Source organism: Danio rerio, chromosome 12 (assembly GCF_049306965.1).
Source record: "Danio rerio strain Tuebingen ecotype United States chromosome 12, GRCz12tu, whole genome shotgun sequence".
In the NCBI taxonomy this organism is placed as follows: Eukaryota; Metazoa; Chordata; class Actinopteri; order Cypriniformes; family Danionidae; genus Danio; species Danio rerio.
The window spans coordinates 3,665,001-3,685,429 of NC_133187.1; the positions used below are offsets into that span (position 1 = coordinate 3,665,001).

Genomic DNA, 20,429 nt, shown 5'->3' on the forward strand with positions numbered 1-20,429 from the left:
ATCGTGTAAACATCACCTCAATATCATTCAGTAGGTTTACTTTAAACAAATAAAAGCAATTTAGCATCAAACAAGATCACAATTTTAGTGATATGCTTAAGTGTCCTCCTAGGCTTCAGCTCATGGCACTAGTTAAACACTGTGAGGACGCTTTCCTGCTTCAGCCTGTGTAACCCGGTGAGTGATAAACACTGCAGTCCTCTGCAGCACATCATCGTGTTGTCTGTGATAGTGTTGACCTGGTCCTGAAGTTTTAAACCCGACTATTTCCCGCTAACATGGAAGCGCTGCTCAGCGCGGATGACTCGACGGATCTTCATGGCTTCCGTCTCCGTGTATCTGTGTTTGGTTTGCGCTCAGTTTACCGCTCTTCACCCAGTGAAAACACAGATACACGGACTGGAGCGCGAAGCAGCCGTCAAGATCAGTCGAGTCATCAAGCAGATCGCTCGGCTCGTCTGTGTTTGTGCTCAGTATACAGCGGTGGGTGAACTGATGACCTTCTCGGCCAATCACAATCATTTCTGTTAAACACGTGAACACAATGGCAAATCAGCGCTGTTTAAGAAAGCCGTCAACATTGCCTTAAATCTTTACGCGAAATTGCCGGTTTTTCTTTTTATTCAGTATAGTGACAAGTCTAGAAATCAGTTTATTAACTCGAGTTTGATGAATGGCATCTAAAACATGTGTTTGGGAAAGAAAACGTTAACTAACTAGTGCCATTTTCCCTAACTTAGCTGAAAATCAGCTCTGATATCCCTTTTTATATTCAGCATTCATTCAGAACGGACCTTCGGGTCACCCGGAAGGCGGAGAAATTATAAATTTGTGTCACTTTATCTTTGCTGATAAGAAATACAGCCAGTTGCACAACATTCCTATGTAACTCCCAATGATACTTCCGGGTTTCTTCCCACCGCAGCCTCGATTTCGCTTTTGAAAATGGCGGCCGCGTGAAATCAGTCTATTGGAGGAAAAGCCCAGTGTGACCGCAGCTTAAATGAGACAATAGCCCCTTTCACACATACAGACCTTTCCGGAAAATTACCGGCAATTTTCCGGAAAGGTTGTATGTGTGAACAGGCCCTTTTTGAAAATACCGGTAAATTCGTTCTGGCTATTTTCTGGAAAGAGAAGTTGTAACATTAATGGCAATTTGCCGGAATGCTGCGCTGTGTGAATGCAGAAGGAAGATTGCCGGAAAGAGCGTGTGCACATTTAGAACGTGCTGAAGTGAGACACCTGCTTTAGCCAATCAGAGCAGTCAGACGCATTCATGTGCGCGCAGTTTATGAGATTAAAAGCCTTTGAATACTTTTCCAGACACCTTTAGCTGCTAGATGTTAGTCAGATAACGTTTCTATGTTCCTTCTTAATGCCAACTGTGTAAATAATTATCGATAAAATGTTTATGATAATCCGTTGTTTGTTTACCTTCAAGCTTTGCGTGTGCCCGTGAGCGCCCATAGCGCCAGCACACACACATATCATGCACATCTCGACATGCGAAAGTGTTCCTCTATATGTTTTCATAGGAGCTGTACTCAATACTGATCCATCCAAAGAGTTTGTGATGTAGTCAAATGTTTACAAACACAAGCGCAGCCGTTTAGAGGTCATTTCTGGTTAATGATGTCAGAATTTACCGGCATTTTGCGATGGATGTGTGAATGCTCTTTTCCGGAAAAATTCCGTAACGTCCTCGCCTGTGTGAACAGCGCTTTTTTAAATTTACCGGTAAAGTCGTTCCGGAAATTTTCCGAATATTTACCGGTATCACTGTGTGAAAGGGGCTATTGAAAGGATTAATTGGGTGATGATTGAGCACTGATGATGAACACTTGCTGCTAATGAACAGAAACACAGAAGAGAAACACAAAACTACAACCGACTTCAGTCACGGCCTTAGATGAAATCAGCTGAAATATAACACATTGAATCTCTCAAAATCAGGATCATAAGCACCTCCACAAACAGCAGATTTACTTATGACCAACCTGTTTGCTCTTATTTAAAGGGAGACCAAATATTCTCTGGACTGAGTAGATTTAGCTGTGTGTGGAAATGTGCATTAGTTTGCCTGCGCAGATCTGCTTTCTTCATCACTGCTGCTTCTTCTCCGCCAGTTTCGCCGTCTCCTTGGCTTTCCTCCATTTGAGGTTCTTCTTGAGCAAATAGAGGTCGATGTACACCGGGTAGTTCAGGACGGTAGACGCACACAGGAGACCACCATGCAAAGCCCCGGCGATACCACAGCTGAATATATCCTGACCTGAAACGCACAGGAGAAACATGTCAAAACAATAGTCTGATTTTTAAATGAAAAGGTATATAGCTATGGGCGGCACGGTGGGTCAGTGGTTAGCACTGTCGCTTCGCAGCAAGAAGGCTGCTGGTTCGAGTCCCAGCTAGGCCAGTTGGCATTTCTGTGTGGAGTTTGCATGTTCTCCTTGTGTTGGCGTGGGTTTCCCTCGCAGTCCAAACACATGCGCTATAGATGAACTGAATTGTCCGTAGTGTAAGAGTGTGTGTGAATGAGAGAGTGTATGGGTGTTTCCCAGTACTGGGTCGCAGCTGGAAGGGCATCCGCTGCATAAAACATATGCTGGAATAGTTGGCGGTTCATTCCGCTGTGGCAAACATTACAATATTTATTTCAAAGTTGATTCAAAGTGTAATGGTTTGCAGTTTACTAGTTAGATTTATGCATAGGGGGTGATATGCTGGAGGATGTCAGTAGTGTACCTGACAGATACAGGTTTTTGACAGGCGTATCGCAGCGGTTTCGAGCCATGGCCTCAGCGTAGAAGCGCTCCAGATTGTGATCTGCTGAGTAAATGGCCCCTCGGTTACAGCTGAGGTAATGCATGTTAGTCAGAGGAGTCGCTGCCTCCTGATACACCAGCTGGGGGAGGGAAAAATAAAGAGAGATTAAGAGAAGAGACCAATAAAAACATTACACACACTGAATTGTAAATTAATATACTGTAAATGAATCCTAAAACGTTGATGGTTAAATATACTGTTTACTATTATTGTTTTATCCTAAATTGTTGATTGTTCAATTTATATATATATATATATATATATATATATATATATATATATATATATATATATATATATATATATATATATATACTAGGGATGTAGCAATCTTGTAAATACCGTCATACCGCAATAGTAATTTTTTTCAATATTACCGTAGGCGCATGACTCAATAAAACTATTTCTGAGAAAAGTTTGCTTAGGCGAATGAAGCGAACAGGAGGTAGCGGGAACTACAATTTCCATCAGCCTAGGCGTGGCCATTATCCTTTGCGGACTGTTTTCACTACAGATCCAGTAATGCGGAAATGGAGTGTGTTGCGGGGAAGAAAAAGAGCTGGAAATGATCAAACCTAAAGCGGGTTTTAAATCGGATGTGTGGAAGCATTTCGGTTTCTTTCTAAAAAGATACGAAAAAGGAGAAAAGGTGACAGACAAAGACAAAAACAATATGCAGGCACTGCCAGACTGTGGTGAAATATAAGTCGGGGAATACGACTAATAACAGTCATGGGGACTGCAGAACACAGCACACTTGTTAGATTGATGCAGACATTGATTTGTACCGCAAAGAGACCTCTATCTCACTCATGGTTTGTCCTCTCAAGTGGTGGAAAGACAATGCAAAACGTTACCCACTGCTGTCAACCTTGGCTAAATCATATCTCTCTGTCCCAGAAACCTCAGTCCCAAATGAGAGGGTTTTTTTCTGTTGCAGGGGACATGCCCAGAGATCCCAGCTTTTAGATTATAGTTATATGATAATATTCCTTAAAAACCCATCTCTATCTAAGTGAGTGAGTGATTAAATGTTGAATGTGATGAGTTTTCAACAATACTAAATTGAAACTTTATTTTTTTTATATGATTTAATAGTTTTTTGTTATTAAAATTGAAAAATTGAAGTTCCTGTTTGGAAACTTACAGATAGATGGCTAATTTGTATGTCATTGATATGTTCAGTACTAAGGTAAATAAACACTTTTGGCACTTTTTTCGAAGGTGTTTTCATTAGTTTTGTTTTTCCTGTAAATTATTTAATAAATACCGTACCGTGCCATTCATACCGAGGTATTATCGTACCGTGAAATTCTGATACCGTTACATCCCTAATATATATATATATATATATATATATATATATATATATATATATATATATATATATATATATATATATATATATATGATTGGCATTCGACCATTAGTGACCATCTCTCCCTCATTAGCATAACCAGCCCTGAGTGAGAAGCAGTTGGTCGTCATTACTTTTGAACCTGCTGCTATGCTTACACATAGGCATTTGTAGCTCCGCCCTCTTATAAAAAGAGCACAATCTCATTTAAATTTAAAGCGACAGTCACCAAAATGCCACAATTAGAATCAAAGCCTAAAAATGTCAGTGTAAAAGAGTTATAAACATAATTTGTGTAGCATTTAGAACTGAAATTTCACATACTTTTCACATAGATTTATTTTACATCTTGAAAAAATGGGCATAATAGGTCCCTTTTAAAAGCTTAACACGGTTATTGTAGGTTAACTAGGCAAGTCATTGAAGAACAGTGGCTTTTATTACAGCCAAGCTAAAAGAAATTATGCAAAAATCACTTTTATAAGGAGTTTAAATACAGTTGTGTGGCAGCAGTGTGTGAAATAATCAGCCTATATAATCACACTTGATAAAATCAGTCTGCAGAAACAGTTTGATGGACATTCTCCCTTTGTATGTGTCATCAGAGGGGGAAAGCCCCGCCCATTAGTTATGATCTGTCCCTCATTAGCATAAACAGCCCTGAGTAAGAAGTAACCGCCTGCCATTAGAGTTTTGAATCTGCCACTATGCTAACACATGGGTGTGTGTAGCTCCGCCCTCTTTAGAAAAGAGGGCAATCTCACAGTCACCAAAATGCCACAATTAGGATCAAAGCCTAAAAGATGCAGTTTCAAAGAATTATAAAACATTATTTGTGTGGTATTTTGAGCTGAAACTTTACACACACACTCTTGGGACATCAGAGACTTGTCTTACATCTTGTAAAAAAGGCCATAATAGGTCACCTTTAAAAGACTTACAACAGGGACAGGACAAACGGATTTTAGCACTGAAAAATGTACACACTTCAGTTTTTTCTGATACCTTGTCTTTGAGTTTGGGGAAATGTTGGCAAGCCCAGTTAAAGATATGGTCTGCAAATCTCTGCTTATAGCTGAAATAATCGTCTCCTCGTTTCCTCACTCGCGTGTCCTTCCAGTCCTCGAACCATTCATAATTCACCATGGTCAGGATGGTCATACAGGACTTTCCTGGAAGATCATCACGTTAACACACAGTTGAATTCAGAATTATTAGCCCTCCTGTTAAGTTTTGATTCTTTCATATTTTTTTCCCCAATTTCTGCTACAGAGAGAAGATTAACACATTTCCAAACATGATAGTTTTAATAACTCATTTTAATAACTGATTTATTTTATCTTTGCTATGATGACAGCACATAATATTAAGCAGAATTACAGTGTAAAATTTGTAACTTTTTTGTATACATAAGTCGTCTTCTTCTTTACAAAAGATATTTTTAAAAATCTGAATACAATAAATGATTGCATAAAAAATTATATATATATATATATATATATATATATATATATATATATATATATATATATATATATATATATATATATATATATATATATATATATATATATATATATATATATATGCCAGAAAGAGAGATAGATAGACAGATGTAACAATATAAAAATATTGTAATTTTATGACTTAATAAAACAGATATATTGTATTTTTATTTAATTTAAACCTAAAATAACTAATGCGTAATTTTTTCTTCATTTATTGTTTTATGAATATATTTTTTATTTTATTATATTCAACTTTATTTATTTGTTTTTCCCTTAGAATATTTATGTATTTAAGTATTTATTTATTTATGTGTTTATTTTTATATTTATTTAATACTCCGTTTATTTCTGCATTTACTTATTTATATATATATATATATACAATACCGGTCAGAAGTTTGGGGTAATTTTTTTTTCTTGTTTTTTTTTAAAGAAAATTATTCTGTTCATTAAGTCGGCATTTATTAAATTGTTAAATATTTACTCACATTTTTTTATTATAAAATGGTTTCTTATTGTATGTAGTTTCAAATTAAATTATTACTCGAGTCATTATTGTTTTTATTACTTTTACCATTAATAATAATAATATTAATAGTAATAATATTTAATATTAGAGTGATTTCTGAAGGATCATGTGACTCTGAAGACAGGAGTAATGAAGCTGAAAATTAATCATTAAGTTCATTGCTGGAATAAATGATTAAGTTAAATTATAAAGTTCTTTTGAACAGTTATTTTATAGTGCAATAACATTTCACAACTGTACAATGTGTACTGTATTTTAGATTAAATTAATGCAGCCTTGATGAGCATGAAGGAGCTTATTTTAAAACATTTAAAAATCCTACTGACCAGACTTTTGATCTGTAGTGTATATTTACTCATGTGTTTATTTATGCAATTTTTATTTATGCATTTATCTATTTTATATTTTTTGCATGTTTGTCCTCCATAGGCTGCGGTCATCCTTTACCTGGGTGTCTTATCTGTGATGTCTGTGAGTCTTTGGCTGAAGGGAAAGTAATGAGAACCATAGGAACATTCTCTGGAGCCTCGTCTTTACTCATACTGAAGAAATCATCCATCCTACAAGAGAAAACTTATGTTTAACTGACTGCAGTCACACATTACAGATGATCTCATGTGCTAATAGACATAGAGCTTCTTCAGAAAACAGCATGAGAGAACAGAGAGTTTGAGAAGGACTGGAAATATGTTTGCCCATAGGCAGGAACAGATTAAATGTTTTTCAGAGAAGAAACTTAGTCCAGAAAAAACAATCACATGGAGGGAGAAAGAGATTAGCATTTAGCCAACGGCGCCACCTTGTGTTTCATTCGCGCAGATGCAGTAAGTGCTTTTAATTTTCTGAATTTAATTACCTGTGAAAAAAGCTCGCTTAAATTGTGGATTAGTTGAAAGGGAATGAAAATGAAAACGAATCTATGATTTATTTCCCCTAAACGTGTCCTACAGCATTTTTTGGTGCATTTAGCCACAGCAGCTGGTCGGGACTGCGTTTTTTTATTTCTTAAAGAAAGTCATTTTTGGAAATAGGCTAATTTTACAACAACCAGTTGTGTGTTACAATATTTAAATCAAGCCGTTCTCCGATCTGGCGGGAACACTTTTAGCTTAGCTTAGCTTAGCTTAGCATCTATCATCGAATTAGACCATATTTCTCGCTCAAAAATGCCAAACAGATTGGATATGTATCTATTTAAAGCTCTTCTGTAGTTACATTGTGTATAAAGCCGACAGAAAATGAAAAGTTGCCATTTTCATGGCCGATTTGACCAAGAACTTTATTGCCGTTTAATCATATCTTGCACTTAAAAGCAGTCCCAGCTAAGACTCTTTTGAGGCAAAGTCTAGATAGGATACAGCTGCAGATATGCACATCATTACAGATATGCAAGCATAATTAATGACATTGTATAACAATAATTAATATTTTTACAGTACTGTGACGGTTGGGTTTAGAGTAGGGGTAGACGTTAAAATACAATTTATTGGGTAATAATAAATAACATTTTGTGACGGTTGAGTTTAAGGTTGGGGTATGGCTAGACGTTAATAAAATACGGAGAAATTTCATAAATAATGGAAATCATTTTGGTTAACTTCTGATATAGCAACAACCCTCTTTCATTTCCCCAACCCTAAACCTACCCTGCTAAAATATCCAGCTTAAACCAGCCTAGGCTGGTTGGCTGGTTTTAGCTGGCCGACTAGGCTGGTTTTAGAGGGGTTTTGGCCACTTCCAGGCTGGTTTCCAGCCATTTCCAGCCTGGTCTTAGCTGGTCAGGCTGGAAAATGACCAGCTAAATCCAGCTAGAACCAGCTTGACCAGCCTGGTTTAAGCTGGACATAGCTGGTTTTGGCTGGGCTCCCAGCCTACTAGGCTGGTCAAGCTGGTCATCTCCCAGCCTAACCAGCTAAGACCAGGCTGGAAATGGCTGGAAACCAGCCTGGAAGTGGAAAACCCCCCTCTAAAACCAGCCTGGTTGACCAGCTAAAACCAGCCTAGGCTGGTTTAAGCTGGATTTTTCAGCAGGGTAACCATCACAGTAACATAAAAACAGTAGTTCAATCAAGTAATATTTATGTTATCTATTAAATTACCTAACAAATAAAATGTTTTGACGTCAACCCCTAACCCTAAACCCAACCGTCACAGTACTGTAACAATATAAATTATTGTTATACAGTGTCATAAAAAATGCTGCTATATTGATGTGCATATCGCACTTCCGGCCGGCCGTGTATCCTATCTAGATTTTACGCTCTTTCAGTGCTGCGTAATATCATTGCGCATGCTGCAACCATGGTAAATATTATGTAAATTTATTTGCTAAATTGATTTTGGGATAAATTAAAGGCCTTTTTTGTACTTTTTGGCTTTCTATAATGTAAAACATCTTTCGGTTAGATGTAAAGAGAGCAAAAAAAATACACTTTTAATTGTTTCTTTCATTTGGCCTGAGTTTGTGTCGACAACAATATATTTTTTTCTCAAATTGAGTCATACATACAGACGTACATACATAATTTTTGAGTAGGCCTACTGTAAATAAGGGCATATAGCACGAAATCTACACAGAGTGTCCCTTAAAGTCAAGGGTGTCCAAACTTGGTCCTGGATGGCCGGTGTCCTGGAGAGTTTAGCTCCAACCCTAATCAAACACACCTGAACCAGCTAATCAAGCTCTTACTACATATACTAGAAACATCTGGCAGGCAAGTTGGAGCTATACTCTGCAGGACACCAGCCCTCCAGGACAGAGTTTGGACACCCCTGCTTTAAATGCAGTAGTATAGCTAATATATGGCTAAAATATATGTAAAGAAGAATACATTTGTTTATACTGACATGCCATCCATGTCGTTGGATTTGAAGAGCCAGGTGCTGGTGGCCGTGATGCCCAGCTCTTCCTGAGTGGCATCAAAGCCAGAGAAGAGGAGGAACGATGCTTTACCAGGCCTCATCATGTCCAGACGACTCTGAATCTCTGAAAGGTTAGAAAAGAGTGCATGTACAGTCATGAGAAAAAGCTATGATATCCCTTTAGAATCCAGTTGTACATATCAAGACGTAAGAAATTATAATGCAACCATATTAATATCATTAATGCAATATGACAAATCTTTAACCGTGTAAAAACATGGACTTGGCAACCCTGTATCTTGCCTTTACTTTTGTTCAATACATAATAACATGTAAGGTGTTATGTTGCTCATCCAAGGTTTTATCTTCCTAATTTTAAGACCTGCCAAGGGCCGTATAATTTTTATTATTTCCTGATACTAAAAAACATGAAATTCAATTGATGAACAGTGCTTACACAGTAGAATAAATCTAACTGAAGCACTCAGAATAAGCTCACCTGGCTTGGTTTGTATTTCTGTAGGTAAAAGCTTCTGGAAAGTATTGAAAATCCCACAGTTGGAGATGATGACAGGAGCTCGGATTTCTACATGCTCTTCACCTTTCTTCACCGTCACTCCTGTCAGTCAAAACACATTAGCAGTTTGATTTATTCATGATTTTAGTGTATAATATAGAAACTGACTATTTTCAATGCAAAATAAACCCAGACTGAGATAATCAAGACGACAAAGCAATTTATTTAGGTAAAACAGTATGAGCAAGGAGTTTTTGAGCCATGAACCAAACTAAAAATAGTCACAAAATTACAAACTCTGATTTCAAACAAATGTGTAAATACAATTTTTTTTTAAGCTAACATGTGGGAGAAGGCTACAAAAATTAGGACAAATATAAACTAAGTTTGAGCAAACTAAATATTTCAATTAGTGTGGGGACAATGATTATTCGCATGCAAAATAAAAGTTAGTATTTACATAATATATGTAGGTGTACTGTGCATATTTATATTTGAGAAAATGTTTATACATACATTTGAAGTAAAAAATATTCGCACAAATGCTGTTTAACAGATTCAGGAATTTTTCACAGTATTTCCTATAATATTTTTTCTTCTGGAGAAAGTCTTATTTGTTTTATTTCGGCTAAAATAAAAGCAGTTTTAAATTTTTTTAATTAATTTTAAGGTCAACATTATTAACCCACATCGGCGCAATAGCCTAGTGGTTAGCGCGCCAACATATGGTGCAATAGCACGTCAGGGTGTCGTGAGTTTGAATCCCGGCTCGAAGACACTTCCCTACCCCCTCTCTTTCTCCTACTTCACTTCCTGTCTCAATACTGTCCTATCTAATAAAGGCCAAAAATAAATCTTTAAAAAAAAATTAAATAAATAAAAAAAATTATTAGCCCACTTTGGCAATATTGTTTTTCTACAGAACAAACCAATGTTATGCAATGATATGCATATTTAACCTAACTTGTTACCCAAATTAACCTAGCTAATCCTTAAAATGTCACTTTAAGCTGAATACTAGTATCTTGAAAAATATCTAGTCAAATATTATTTACTGTCATCATGGCAAAGATAAAATAAATCAGTTATTAGAAAGAATTCATTAAAACTATTGTTTAGTAATATGTTGAAAAAGATCTTCTCTCCGTTAAACAGAAATGAGGGGGAAAAATATACAGGGGCACTAATAAATCTGACTTCAACTGTACACGTTATATTTTGAGGTCTTTTGTACTCACCATATGCAGTTCCCTTGTTATCGACCAGAATTCGGCTCACAGGGGCCCGGACCAGCACACTGCCGCCATATTTCTGTATGACTTTAGTAACGTGGAAGGGGATCTCACTGGCGCCCCCTTTAGGATAATACGCTCCACGCTTGAAGTGGTGCAGCATCAGAGCATTGATCATGAAGCTGGACTCTTTAGGAGCAACACCTGAGCAGATCCACAGAAACAATTTTCTTGCATGTGAGTACAATCACATTGGTTAGGTTGTAACAACTCTTCCAAAACCATTTTCCCTATCTTTCTGATTGAAATGCCTACTTTACTACATCTAATCAGCTCATGGAAGAAAAAACAAGCCACGCCCACTGCTTTCTCATTTAAAGTTCTGTTTCTCCAGGAACTGCGTCACAATACGAAAAGAAAAAAAATGGTCGCAGCTTCCGGTTCATGCAGACTTTAAGAGTGGATTATAGACCTTTTTCATGGCTGCTGCATGGAGGGCGCCATAGCGACCAGCGTCTTCCGGTAGAATGTTAAAAACTTCCGTTTACAGCGTGTACAACTGGTAATTTGCGCTCCGAAAATGGGTTTCAATGACGTTTTTAATGGATAACAGAGTGTTTTTGTGACACACAACTTAGAAATGTGTCTGTTGAAGCCGTTATGATCTGTCACATGTGGTTCAAGCGCGTCAGAAATACGAGAAAAACGTTCTCCCAGTTCACGTGTCTGCCGTCAGAAATACAGTGTGTGTGTGTGTGTGTGTGTGTGTGTGTGTGTGTGTGCGTTCCCGGCCTGTCAGCTGTGCTGTTAGCTCAGCGGCTCTTTAACACACACACACACACACACACACACACACACACACAGAGAGAGAGAGAGCAAACCAGAGTACTTGCATGAAACTTAACAGGTATGAAAGTCGTGCAATTTACAAAAATGACCAATAAAAGTCTGTTATTGATCCTCTGCTGCTGATTTGCTGTTCATTCTAATCGCGAGCCGTTTGTGTTTTATTTTGTGTGTTGTTTTTACCACGGTTTGTGTTTTTCTGTCATTTCTAAATGACACTAGCCTATATTTTCACTTTGTCACAGTTATTAAATCAGTGTGTCAGTGGCACAGTACAGGCTACGTGTGTGTGTCCAACATTTTGGTGAACTACATTTGTTTGGGCTGGTTATATATTTGAAATAAAGAGAAAATGTTGACTTTAGCGATGACAAGGCTTCATTTAAACTGCAGAAGATGCCGTCTGACAACGAGGGGAAAACGCCTCACAGCAGCTGTTTTCCATATTACTAGACAGCCCGCAGATATTGCTAGACAGCCCGCTCCCGTCCCAAATTAAACACGTTCCCGATCGCTCCCGCGCTTTATTCGGAAATTTATTCCTCTACTCTGATGCTCTCACCGCTTTCGGTGTGAACGTACAGTTATAGATATGCTTGAACCGTATCTCTCAGTTTAAAACTGTATGGGCGATTTACACATTGCATCCAAACCGACGTTGTAAACGTGACGGGTGCTTCTTCCTTTATCGATTTAAAGGCTTTTCTAAACTTGCAATCCTCTGCCTGTTTGTCTTTGTTATGGGCATCATCAGCTGTTCCTAGACAGTCGCGGTGCGGTCAATTTTCAAAATAGTTCAACTTTGGCCACTGTGTGGATTAATACTGAATGTGTGGCATTGTTATTACTTGGGTTAGGTTTAAGAGTAGAGTATTATGCTGTTGTTTGACTGCATTGCTTTGTTGCACTCCTCCATTGGCCTCTCACATACTCTCTGTGCTCTACTTCATAGCCGTGGTGGGCGTTTCTCTCGGCCTCACGCTGAACTCAGTTGACCAATCACAACAGACTCGGTCATCGGACCAATCAGCACAGATTAGCTTCGCACTAAGGAGGGGTTTGGGAACAAATGAATCGCTGAATTAATCATTTTGGAATGGTTGGGATAGTTAGGTTAAAATAAAGGCATATTATAAGACAATGGAAATGTTTTTGACCTTGCATGCATATCAGCCTAATGTTGGAGACCCCCAAATCCAAAATACAAAACCATTTATAATGCAAAATAGGGGCTCTTTAATATCAAAACTACAAAAGATTACTGAAGAGTTCACAAACAATAACTCATCTTCAGAAAGTGCCAGCCTCACCATAGAAGAAATAGGAGAAGATCAGGTGCAAGTCCTTGTTGCTGGTCAGTTTGTAGTTCATCTCAGTAGCGTTGAAGTCTGAGAGCCGAAAGATGGACGAGATCAGGTTAGCGATGCCACTTTTGATCAGAAAGAGAGCAAACCACTGTGGGATGATCTTCAGGATGGCCATCAGAGGAGTTTTCCTGGCTGTGAGCTGTGGACCATACAGAAGAAACAGATGCTGTTTTAATGGATTCATGTAAAGAAGTGGTTAATTGAAAGTAATTGAAAATTGTCAACAATTATTTTACAACATTATATTATATTGCATTCTTTTCTGTTTTACACTTGGTTTTTTGGTTGTATAGTGATTGAACTTGATAATGCCACTGTTACCTCTCTGTGTCATGTACATGTGCTTTTATTCTTGTGGGGACCAAATTGGGTTGGGCGATGTCGGCCAATTTGGCATGGTACGATGTCTAATGTGAAACATCGCAAAGGGTGATGGCATTATCATCATGGGCAGCGGTGAATTAATTATTTAGGAATAAATAGTTAATTCATAACAAATTAATTATTTGTAGCCTACCGTTTCAACATCCTGACCCGCATGGTCTTTGCTTTACCCATAATCAAATTATAAATAAGTGAAGTTTTTAAACTAATTTCGACAGGAGCACGTGATATAATTGACTGCAGCTGGCCACCTATCTACACTCATTAGTTAGCCAATCAGATCTATCCTAACTCACTATAAGTAGCCTAGCTAGATATTACTCCCTTATCTTCGTTTTCCGAAGAAACCCCCCATCCACCCCCTTTCTCCTCCTTTTCTCCTTTACAAAAAAAGAAGGGAGCTCTCGAGAACCACCTGATCTCGTACTCCCCTCTCATGCTCTATGGACCTGGTGGGAGCCCTGGGCTCAACTATCTCTGAGCTCAGGGTTCTCTCCTGGGACAGCATGCCAAACCTGCTTACAGTTGTCAAGCAATATCTAAGTGTGAACTCTTGAAATAAAGAGAAGTTACACACAAATTACCACCTGTCAATCACTTTTTCCATGGGACTCTGGCATGAATAGGCAGAGTGATCTGTGTCTTTATAATGGCGTCCACAAACTTGGTTGGTAAAACAAGGTGCACAACCAACAGGAACCAACCTACAGCATCTGAGGTTTTGTGTGAAAGTGTGAAAGTCAAAGACTGAAGCAGTGTACTGATGCTGTGATACGCTACCTGATAGATTCAAAAGACAGCAGAGTCGTTAGATAGAGACAAGATTAATTAAATATCATGAGAGTGAGACGCCATCCAGGATTGTGCTGCCAGCTCAGCATTGTGATGTCTATCGCCAATGGACAATGGCATTGTCTATCGACCCAACCCTTGACCAAATATCAAATTTTGTCCTTATGGGGACTTTCTTTGGTATTCATAATTCACACAAAAATGAAGTACAACCCTAAATCAGAAAAAGTTGGGACAGTCTGGAAATAAACTTTTAAAAAGGAGGGATTTCCTTTTCTTCTTTGGTCTGAAGCACATGGCGTCAATTTCTGAAAAAACTGAACACCGTACGCGTTTCCACTGTGGGATGGTCCATCCCTGATGCCTCTGAGCCCAGAGAAGTCGTTGGCACTTCTGGACACTGTTAACATAGGGCTTCCTTTTGGCACAGTACAGATTTCTCAGGCATGTGTGGGTGTAACTATGTATTGTGGTACTTGACAAAGGTTTGCAAAGTAATCCTGAGCCCATGTGGTGATATCGCCTATAGGTGAATGAGGATTCTTGATGCAGCGCCGCCTGAGGGATCGGAGATCACTGTTGTTCAGCTTAGGCCTGCACCCTTGTCCTTAAAGGACTGAAACTCCTCCAGATTCCTTTTAAAACACTATGATCCGATGAAGGTGCAATAACCAAATGTCTTCCTCTCTTTCTTTGAGGTCATTGTTTTTAAACATTTCAATATTTTTTTCACGTATTTGTTGGCAAACTGGCGATCCTCGGCCCATCTTTGCTCCTAAAGGAGTGACCTTTCATGGAAGCTGCTTTTGTACCAAATCATAATTACAATCACCTGTTTCAAATCACATTATTATTTAACCAGTTTACCTGATTACTAGACCTAAACTGCTCCTGTCCCAACTTTTTTGCAATGTGTTGCATTTCTTAATGACAGGAAAGGATGTACAGTATATTTACAAATGAAATGAAGTTGACATGACAAAACCTGAAATAGTTTGTGCTCATATTGTCTGCAATTAAATACAAGTACAATAAATTAGGAAAGCTCTACTTTCTACTACTTTATTTTTCCATACTGTCCCAACCTTTTCTGATTTGTCGTTGCATTTTAAAAATGTATAAGTGCTGATTGTTTCCTGTGAGAGCTGGGTTTAGGGGTGGAGTTGGTGTGTGAGATGAAGATGCTGTACCTTCATGACCTTAAAGAACTCCTCCACGGCTTTCACGTCATTAGGGAAGAGTTTCTTCAAGTTCTGCTCCATCTCCACCCGGCCGCTCAGGATGGGGTAGTCTCTCCGTTTGCCTTTATCGTCAATCACAATACTGTCGAAATGCTGCGGCAGCTCCACAAACTCCAGCTGACCCTCTGAGATCTGGTCCATCGCAACCTTAAGCAGACCGTTTTCATGCAGCTGACCGAAGTAGTGGAGCCCTTTAACATGTGGGAACATCTTTCAAGTTATTGATTTAAATTTTAGTAACAGCACATTTATTTTATATTTTTTTTAAACCCGTTCTAAGTATTATTCACATAGGCATCACTTTTTTTGAAAAAAAAAAACATTATATATTGTATAACTACAGGTTTAATATGTCTATGGTCTCTATACACAAAACCTTAACCTTTCTGATTTTGACTGTAATGTAATAATGCAATGAAATAACGTGCTATAAAAATAACACTATGCAGCGCCACTGATTAAATTCAAGACCAGACTAGATGATCCCAAGGTTTCCATAATCCTGGACCAGGCCGTATCCTGAGCAGCTGCTGCGGTGGTCATGGAAGAGTGGAGAGCATGAGACTGATTCCTGTGACGCTCCAGGGACAGACGAGTCTCGCTGACGTCTAGCTTATCCAGCCTCCGGTGCCTAGACTGCAGCTTTGCACAAGACGTTTGGCCAGAGGAGAAATGGTCGTGCCTAACTGAGTCTGCTTTCTCTTGAGGTTTTTTAATTCTTCACTTTCGCCAATTGGTGAAGTTTTTTCCTTGCCGCTGCCGCCACTGGCTTGCATGGTATGGGACCTGCAGAGCTGCGCATCGATGGATTTGCCCTACAGTGTTTGGACTCTCAGCAGTGAATATTAAACCACACTGAACCTAAACTCTGAAAACTAAGCTGATACTGTTTCAATTTACTATGATTTTCTATGTGAAGCTGCTTTGACACAATCTACATTGTAAAAGCGCTATAGAAATAAAGGTGAATTGAATTGAAAAGGACAACCCTTTTAGAAAATGACCTGGGTGCGCAGACCGTTTTTTCAGACCTCAAATTGCAAAAGTGGATTTTCTAAGTGCACCTGCTTTAGACAATATGCTTACGCCCCATTCACACGGGGCTTCAGCGTCAACACTTGACTGAAGGCGTGTCTGAAGTTTGGTCTAAAACGATCGTCATAGAAGCGTCAGCCAATGAAATTCAGTCAGCAATAGGCCACTGTCTAGCTGGTGTATTTGCATACAGCGATCTGATTGGCTGACGCTTCCGTTGGCGCTTGAAAAGTTGAGCTGGTCCCAACTTCTGCAGCGAGCAACGCCTCTGAAGTGTCGCTGACGGATCCACAATGCAGTTCGGCAACGCCTGACGTCATCCATTCAAAGTGAATGGGAAGCGTTGACGCTGACGCCCCGTGTGAATGGGGCGTTACATCATTAAAATAGAGCCCAGTGATTCTAATGTTGTGACTGACTGAGGTGGTTGTCTTGTGTCTTGAGGCTTATTTATTTATCTAAAAATGAAGCTCTGCTGATAAAGATTGTACGTACCCACATCAAACTCGAAGCCCTTCTCAGTGAAAGTGTGACAGCAGCCTCCTGCCACGTCGTGTTGCTCCAAAACCAGAACTTTCTTCCCTGATTTGGCCATTGTGGCTGCAGCCGTCATTCCTCCGATCCCACTTCCTATTATAATCGCATCAAGATTCGCTGGAATCTTTTCCTTGGTAAATCCTTGAACATATAAAGTACGTAAATATAGTTCAAGTCAAATGTATTAACGCTCTGTTTTCTTTCTCAAATATTGTTCAAATGATGTTTAACAGAGCAAGGAATTTTTCACAGTATTTTCTATAATATTTGTTCTTCTGGAGAAAGTCTTATTTATTCACATTGGTTTATTTACTTAATCAGTATTGCAGTTACATTATTCAAGTATTATATATAATATTATATGCACACAGTTCACCATACATGCATACAATATATATAGTTGTATATGTATATTTTTTTGACAGATGTTATCCTGAACATGAATACGAGTAAAAAAAATGACTTCAAAGCCGTTGCGCTCATGAAATCTTAAGTAATATTTTTCTGCACTAAAAAAACTGTGACAGATGAAAAGACCAGTGTTTTATAATGGTAAGGACTTGGAATGTTCCCAAAACCTCACAAAATGCAATCTGTAATCTCTTAAATGCTTTAAACAAAAGAAATCTGGCTGTTATCACAACTGGGTAATCTAGTTCAGATAAAGTAGAGCCTTTGACACGCATGCTAATTGTTTTACAATGGTATTGATAATATACTGCTTTACCTAATTAGATTGCATTAAATGTTCTGTGTATGTTATCTGATAGCAAATGTAATGCGTGTACTATAAGGAGATATTTTGTTTGTCATTTTAAGAGCCTTAAAAGTAAATTACATCATCATCTACTGATATATTCCATCATGTGGGTCAATAAATAAAGATATAGGAACATATAATTAATATTTTGCATAATGAACATGCTTTAATTAGGTACAGATCAGTTCTTATTTGGTCTCTTGTTAAAATAAGTGCACTTGATTCACTTATAGTAAGCTTTATTTACAATGGGAAGATAAAAATCATTTAGGGGTTAGTTCACACAAAAATTTAAAATGTGTCATCTTTTACTCGTCCTCCATTCATTCAAGTTATGTTGAAAAATGTTAAAATATGGAGGCCATTGACTTTCATAATAGGTTTTTTTTCTACTATGGTTTGAAACCACTTGAGAGTGAGAAGCAGGGGTGTCCAAACTCGGCCCTTGAGGGCTGGTGTCCTGCATAGTTTAGCTCCAACGTCCTTCAACACACCTGCCTGGAAGCTTCTAGTATACATAAAAAGCTTGATTAGCGTGTTCAGGTGTGTTTAATTAGGGTTGTAACTAAAATATGTAGGACACCGGCCCTCCAAGTGAGTACATTTTGACTTTTAGGTGAACTATCTTTTTAAGTTTAAGTCCCTTTGTTTATCAGGGGTCGCCACAGCGGAATGAACCCCCAACTTATACAGCATATGTTTTACACAGCGGATGCCCTTCCAGCTGCAACCCAACACTGGAAAACACCCATACACTCTTACATTCACACACACACACTCATGCACTACGGCCAATGTCATTCATTCATTTTCGATCGGCTAACTCCCTTTATTCATCTGGGGGTGCCACAGCGGAATGAACCGGAAACTTTTCCAGCATATGTTTTACACAGCGGATGCCCTTCCAGCTGCAACCCAACACTGGGAAACACCCATACACACTCATTCACACACATACACTACGGGCATTTAGTTCATTCAATTCACCTATAGCGCATGTGGGGGAAACCGGAGAACCCGGAGGAAACCCACACCAACACACGGGGAGAACAAGCAAACTCCACACAGAAATACCAACTGGCCCAGCCGAGACTTTAACCAATGACCTTCGTGCTGTGAGGTGATTGTGCTACCCACTGAGCCACCATGTCACCCATAAAAATAATTACAAAAATATTAAAAATATATAATGTAAAAAAAAAAAATTATATATATATATATATATATATATATATATATATATATATATATATATATATATATATATATATATATATATATATATATATATATACGTACGCAGCAAGCCACTGGACAAACTGGTAACAGTGGGAAAGCTGTAAGCGCGTAAAGGAACAACATTGTACCGCCTTGTAGCATTTGTTTTCAAGACAATATGCAGCCATACATACCTCTGGCTATATAATTCACGATCTCCAGAAATGTATACAGGGCTACGTTTTCAGAATGAGCCTCTGTTGACTAAAGCTGATGCGTTTTTTTAAATGACATTTACTGACGGAAAACAAAAACAGAAGTATGCATTTAAACAGAAAGTTTCAAATGAAAAAGAAATTAACCCCCCATTTACTCTCTCTCAAGTGGTTTCATGCTTTTATGAGTTTTTTTCTTCTGCTAAACTCTAAAGAAGATATTTTGAAGAATGCTGGAAACCTGTAACCATTGACTTCCATAGTAGGAAAAACAAATACTAAGAAAGTCAATGGTTACCAGTTAAATCTTCTTTAGTGTTCAGCATATGAAACACAATGTTTGAAACAAGTAAAAACAATGGCAGAATTAAAATTTTGTGGTGAACTATCCCTTTAAGAGATTGTACATTGGCTTTTAGATTAGCAGAACAGGCTTAAAACATGCTCAGGTCGTTCTCAGGTCAGAAAAGCATTTAGTATTTAAAGATGGTCTGTGTATTTACCTTGTTTCAGCACTTTATCTCTCTTCTTCTGGTCCAGCTCTAACGGTTCTGCAGGCCTCACCGATGAAGCAGAAAACGGACTCGGTTTTTTGAACAGAAACCAGAACGTTCCTGCAGCCCAAATCAAGACGGAGACCCAAATAATCAGCAGCCACATCCTGAAGAACCGTTTTCACCCTGAAACAAACCAACAAAATCTAAAAATGGATCTAGTTTTTTAAATTATTGCACATAGGCTGGACTTTTCAGCAAGAGAAAAGAGACTTCTGCAAGGATGTTTGCTAGTCTTCTTTTATATGCAAGCAAAGGAGCAAAGGTCTCTGAGAATGAGTGAAGCAACACTTAATTGTCATATGTAATCAATCAAGATAAGAGTGGTGAATGTAGTACAAGTTCTAGTCCACATGCAGATCCAGTCTCGTCTAAATAAACATTTATATCATCGGTGTAAACAAAGAACAGACAGTTTACTTGATTTCAGGCACAATGAACCCCACAGAGCGTTTAGACACACTTTGCTTTATGATTTTCAAGAAAAATTCCAAAGCAAGAGGCTTTGTTACAGGGACAAATCCCTCAAAAATGTATTTACTAATTATTTACTCGCATGCTTCTAAACTATAAATTTCTTCCTTCTGTTGAACACAAGACAAGATATCCTGAAAAATGATGGATATGCAAGCAGCCGTTGGAATTT

At 38.2% G+C, this 20,429-nt stretch overlaps 1 protein-coding gene across 1 annotated transcript in view; it reads right to left on the reverse strand.

Annotated features, from left to right (window-relative positions):
* The window catches only part of si:ch1073-13h15.3, a 20,727-nt gene extending 695 nt beyond the window's left edge, over positions 1 to 20,032 (reverse strand). The window contains exons 1-11 of the mRNA XM_073918067.1: positions 19,733 to 20,032; positions 16,995 to 17,177; positions 15,414 to 15,655; positions 12,991 to 13,186; positions 10,841 to 11,038; positions 9,585 to 9,704; positions 9,071 to 9,209; positions 6,671 to 6,783; positions 5,192 to 5,358; positions 2,749 to 2,908; positions 954 to 2,275 (exon numbers count right to left, since the gene is read on the reverse strand). Coding sequence (XP_073774168.1) covers positions 2,106 to 2,275; positions 2,749 to 2,908; positions 5,192 to 5,358; positions 6,671 to 6,783; positions 9,071 to 9,209; positions 9,585 to 9,704; positions 10,841 to 11,038; positions 12,991 to 13,186; positions 15,414 to 15,655; positions 16,995 to 17,177; positions 19,733 to 19,889 — 1,845 coding nt within the window. The 5' untranslated portion in view covers positions 19,890 to 20,032 and the 3' untranslated portion in view covers positions 954 to 2,105. The remainder of the gene's footprint in view (positions 1 to 953; positions 2,276 to 2,748; positions 2,909 to 5,191; positions 5,359 to 6,670; positions 6,784 to 9,070; positions 9,210 to 9,584; positions 9,705 to 10,840; positions 11,039 to 12,990; positions 13,187 to 15,413; positions 15,656 to 16,994; positions 17,178 to 19,732) is intronic.
* Between the last annotated feature and the right edge of the window lie 397 nt (positions 20,033 to 20,429).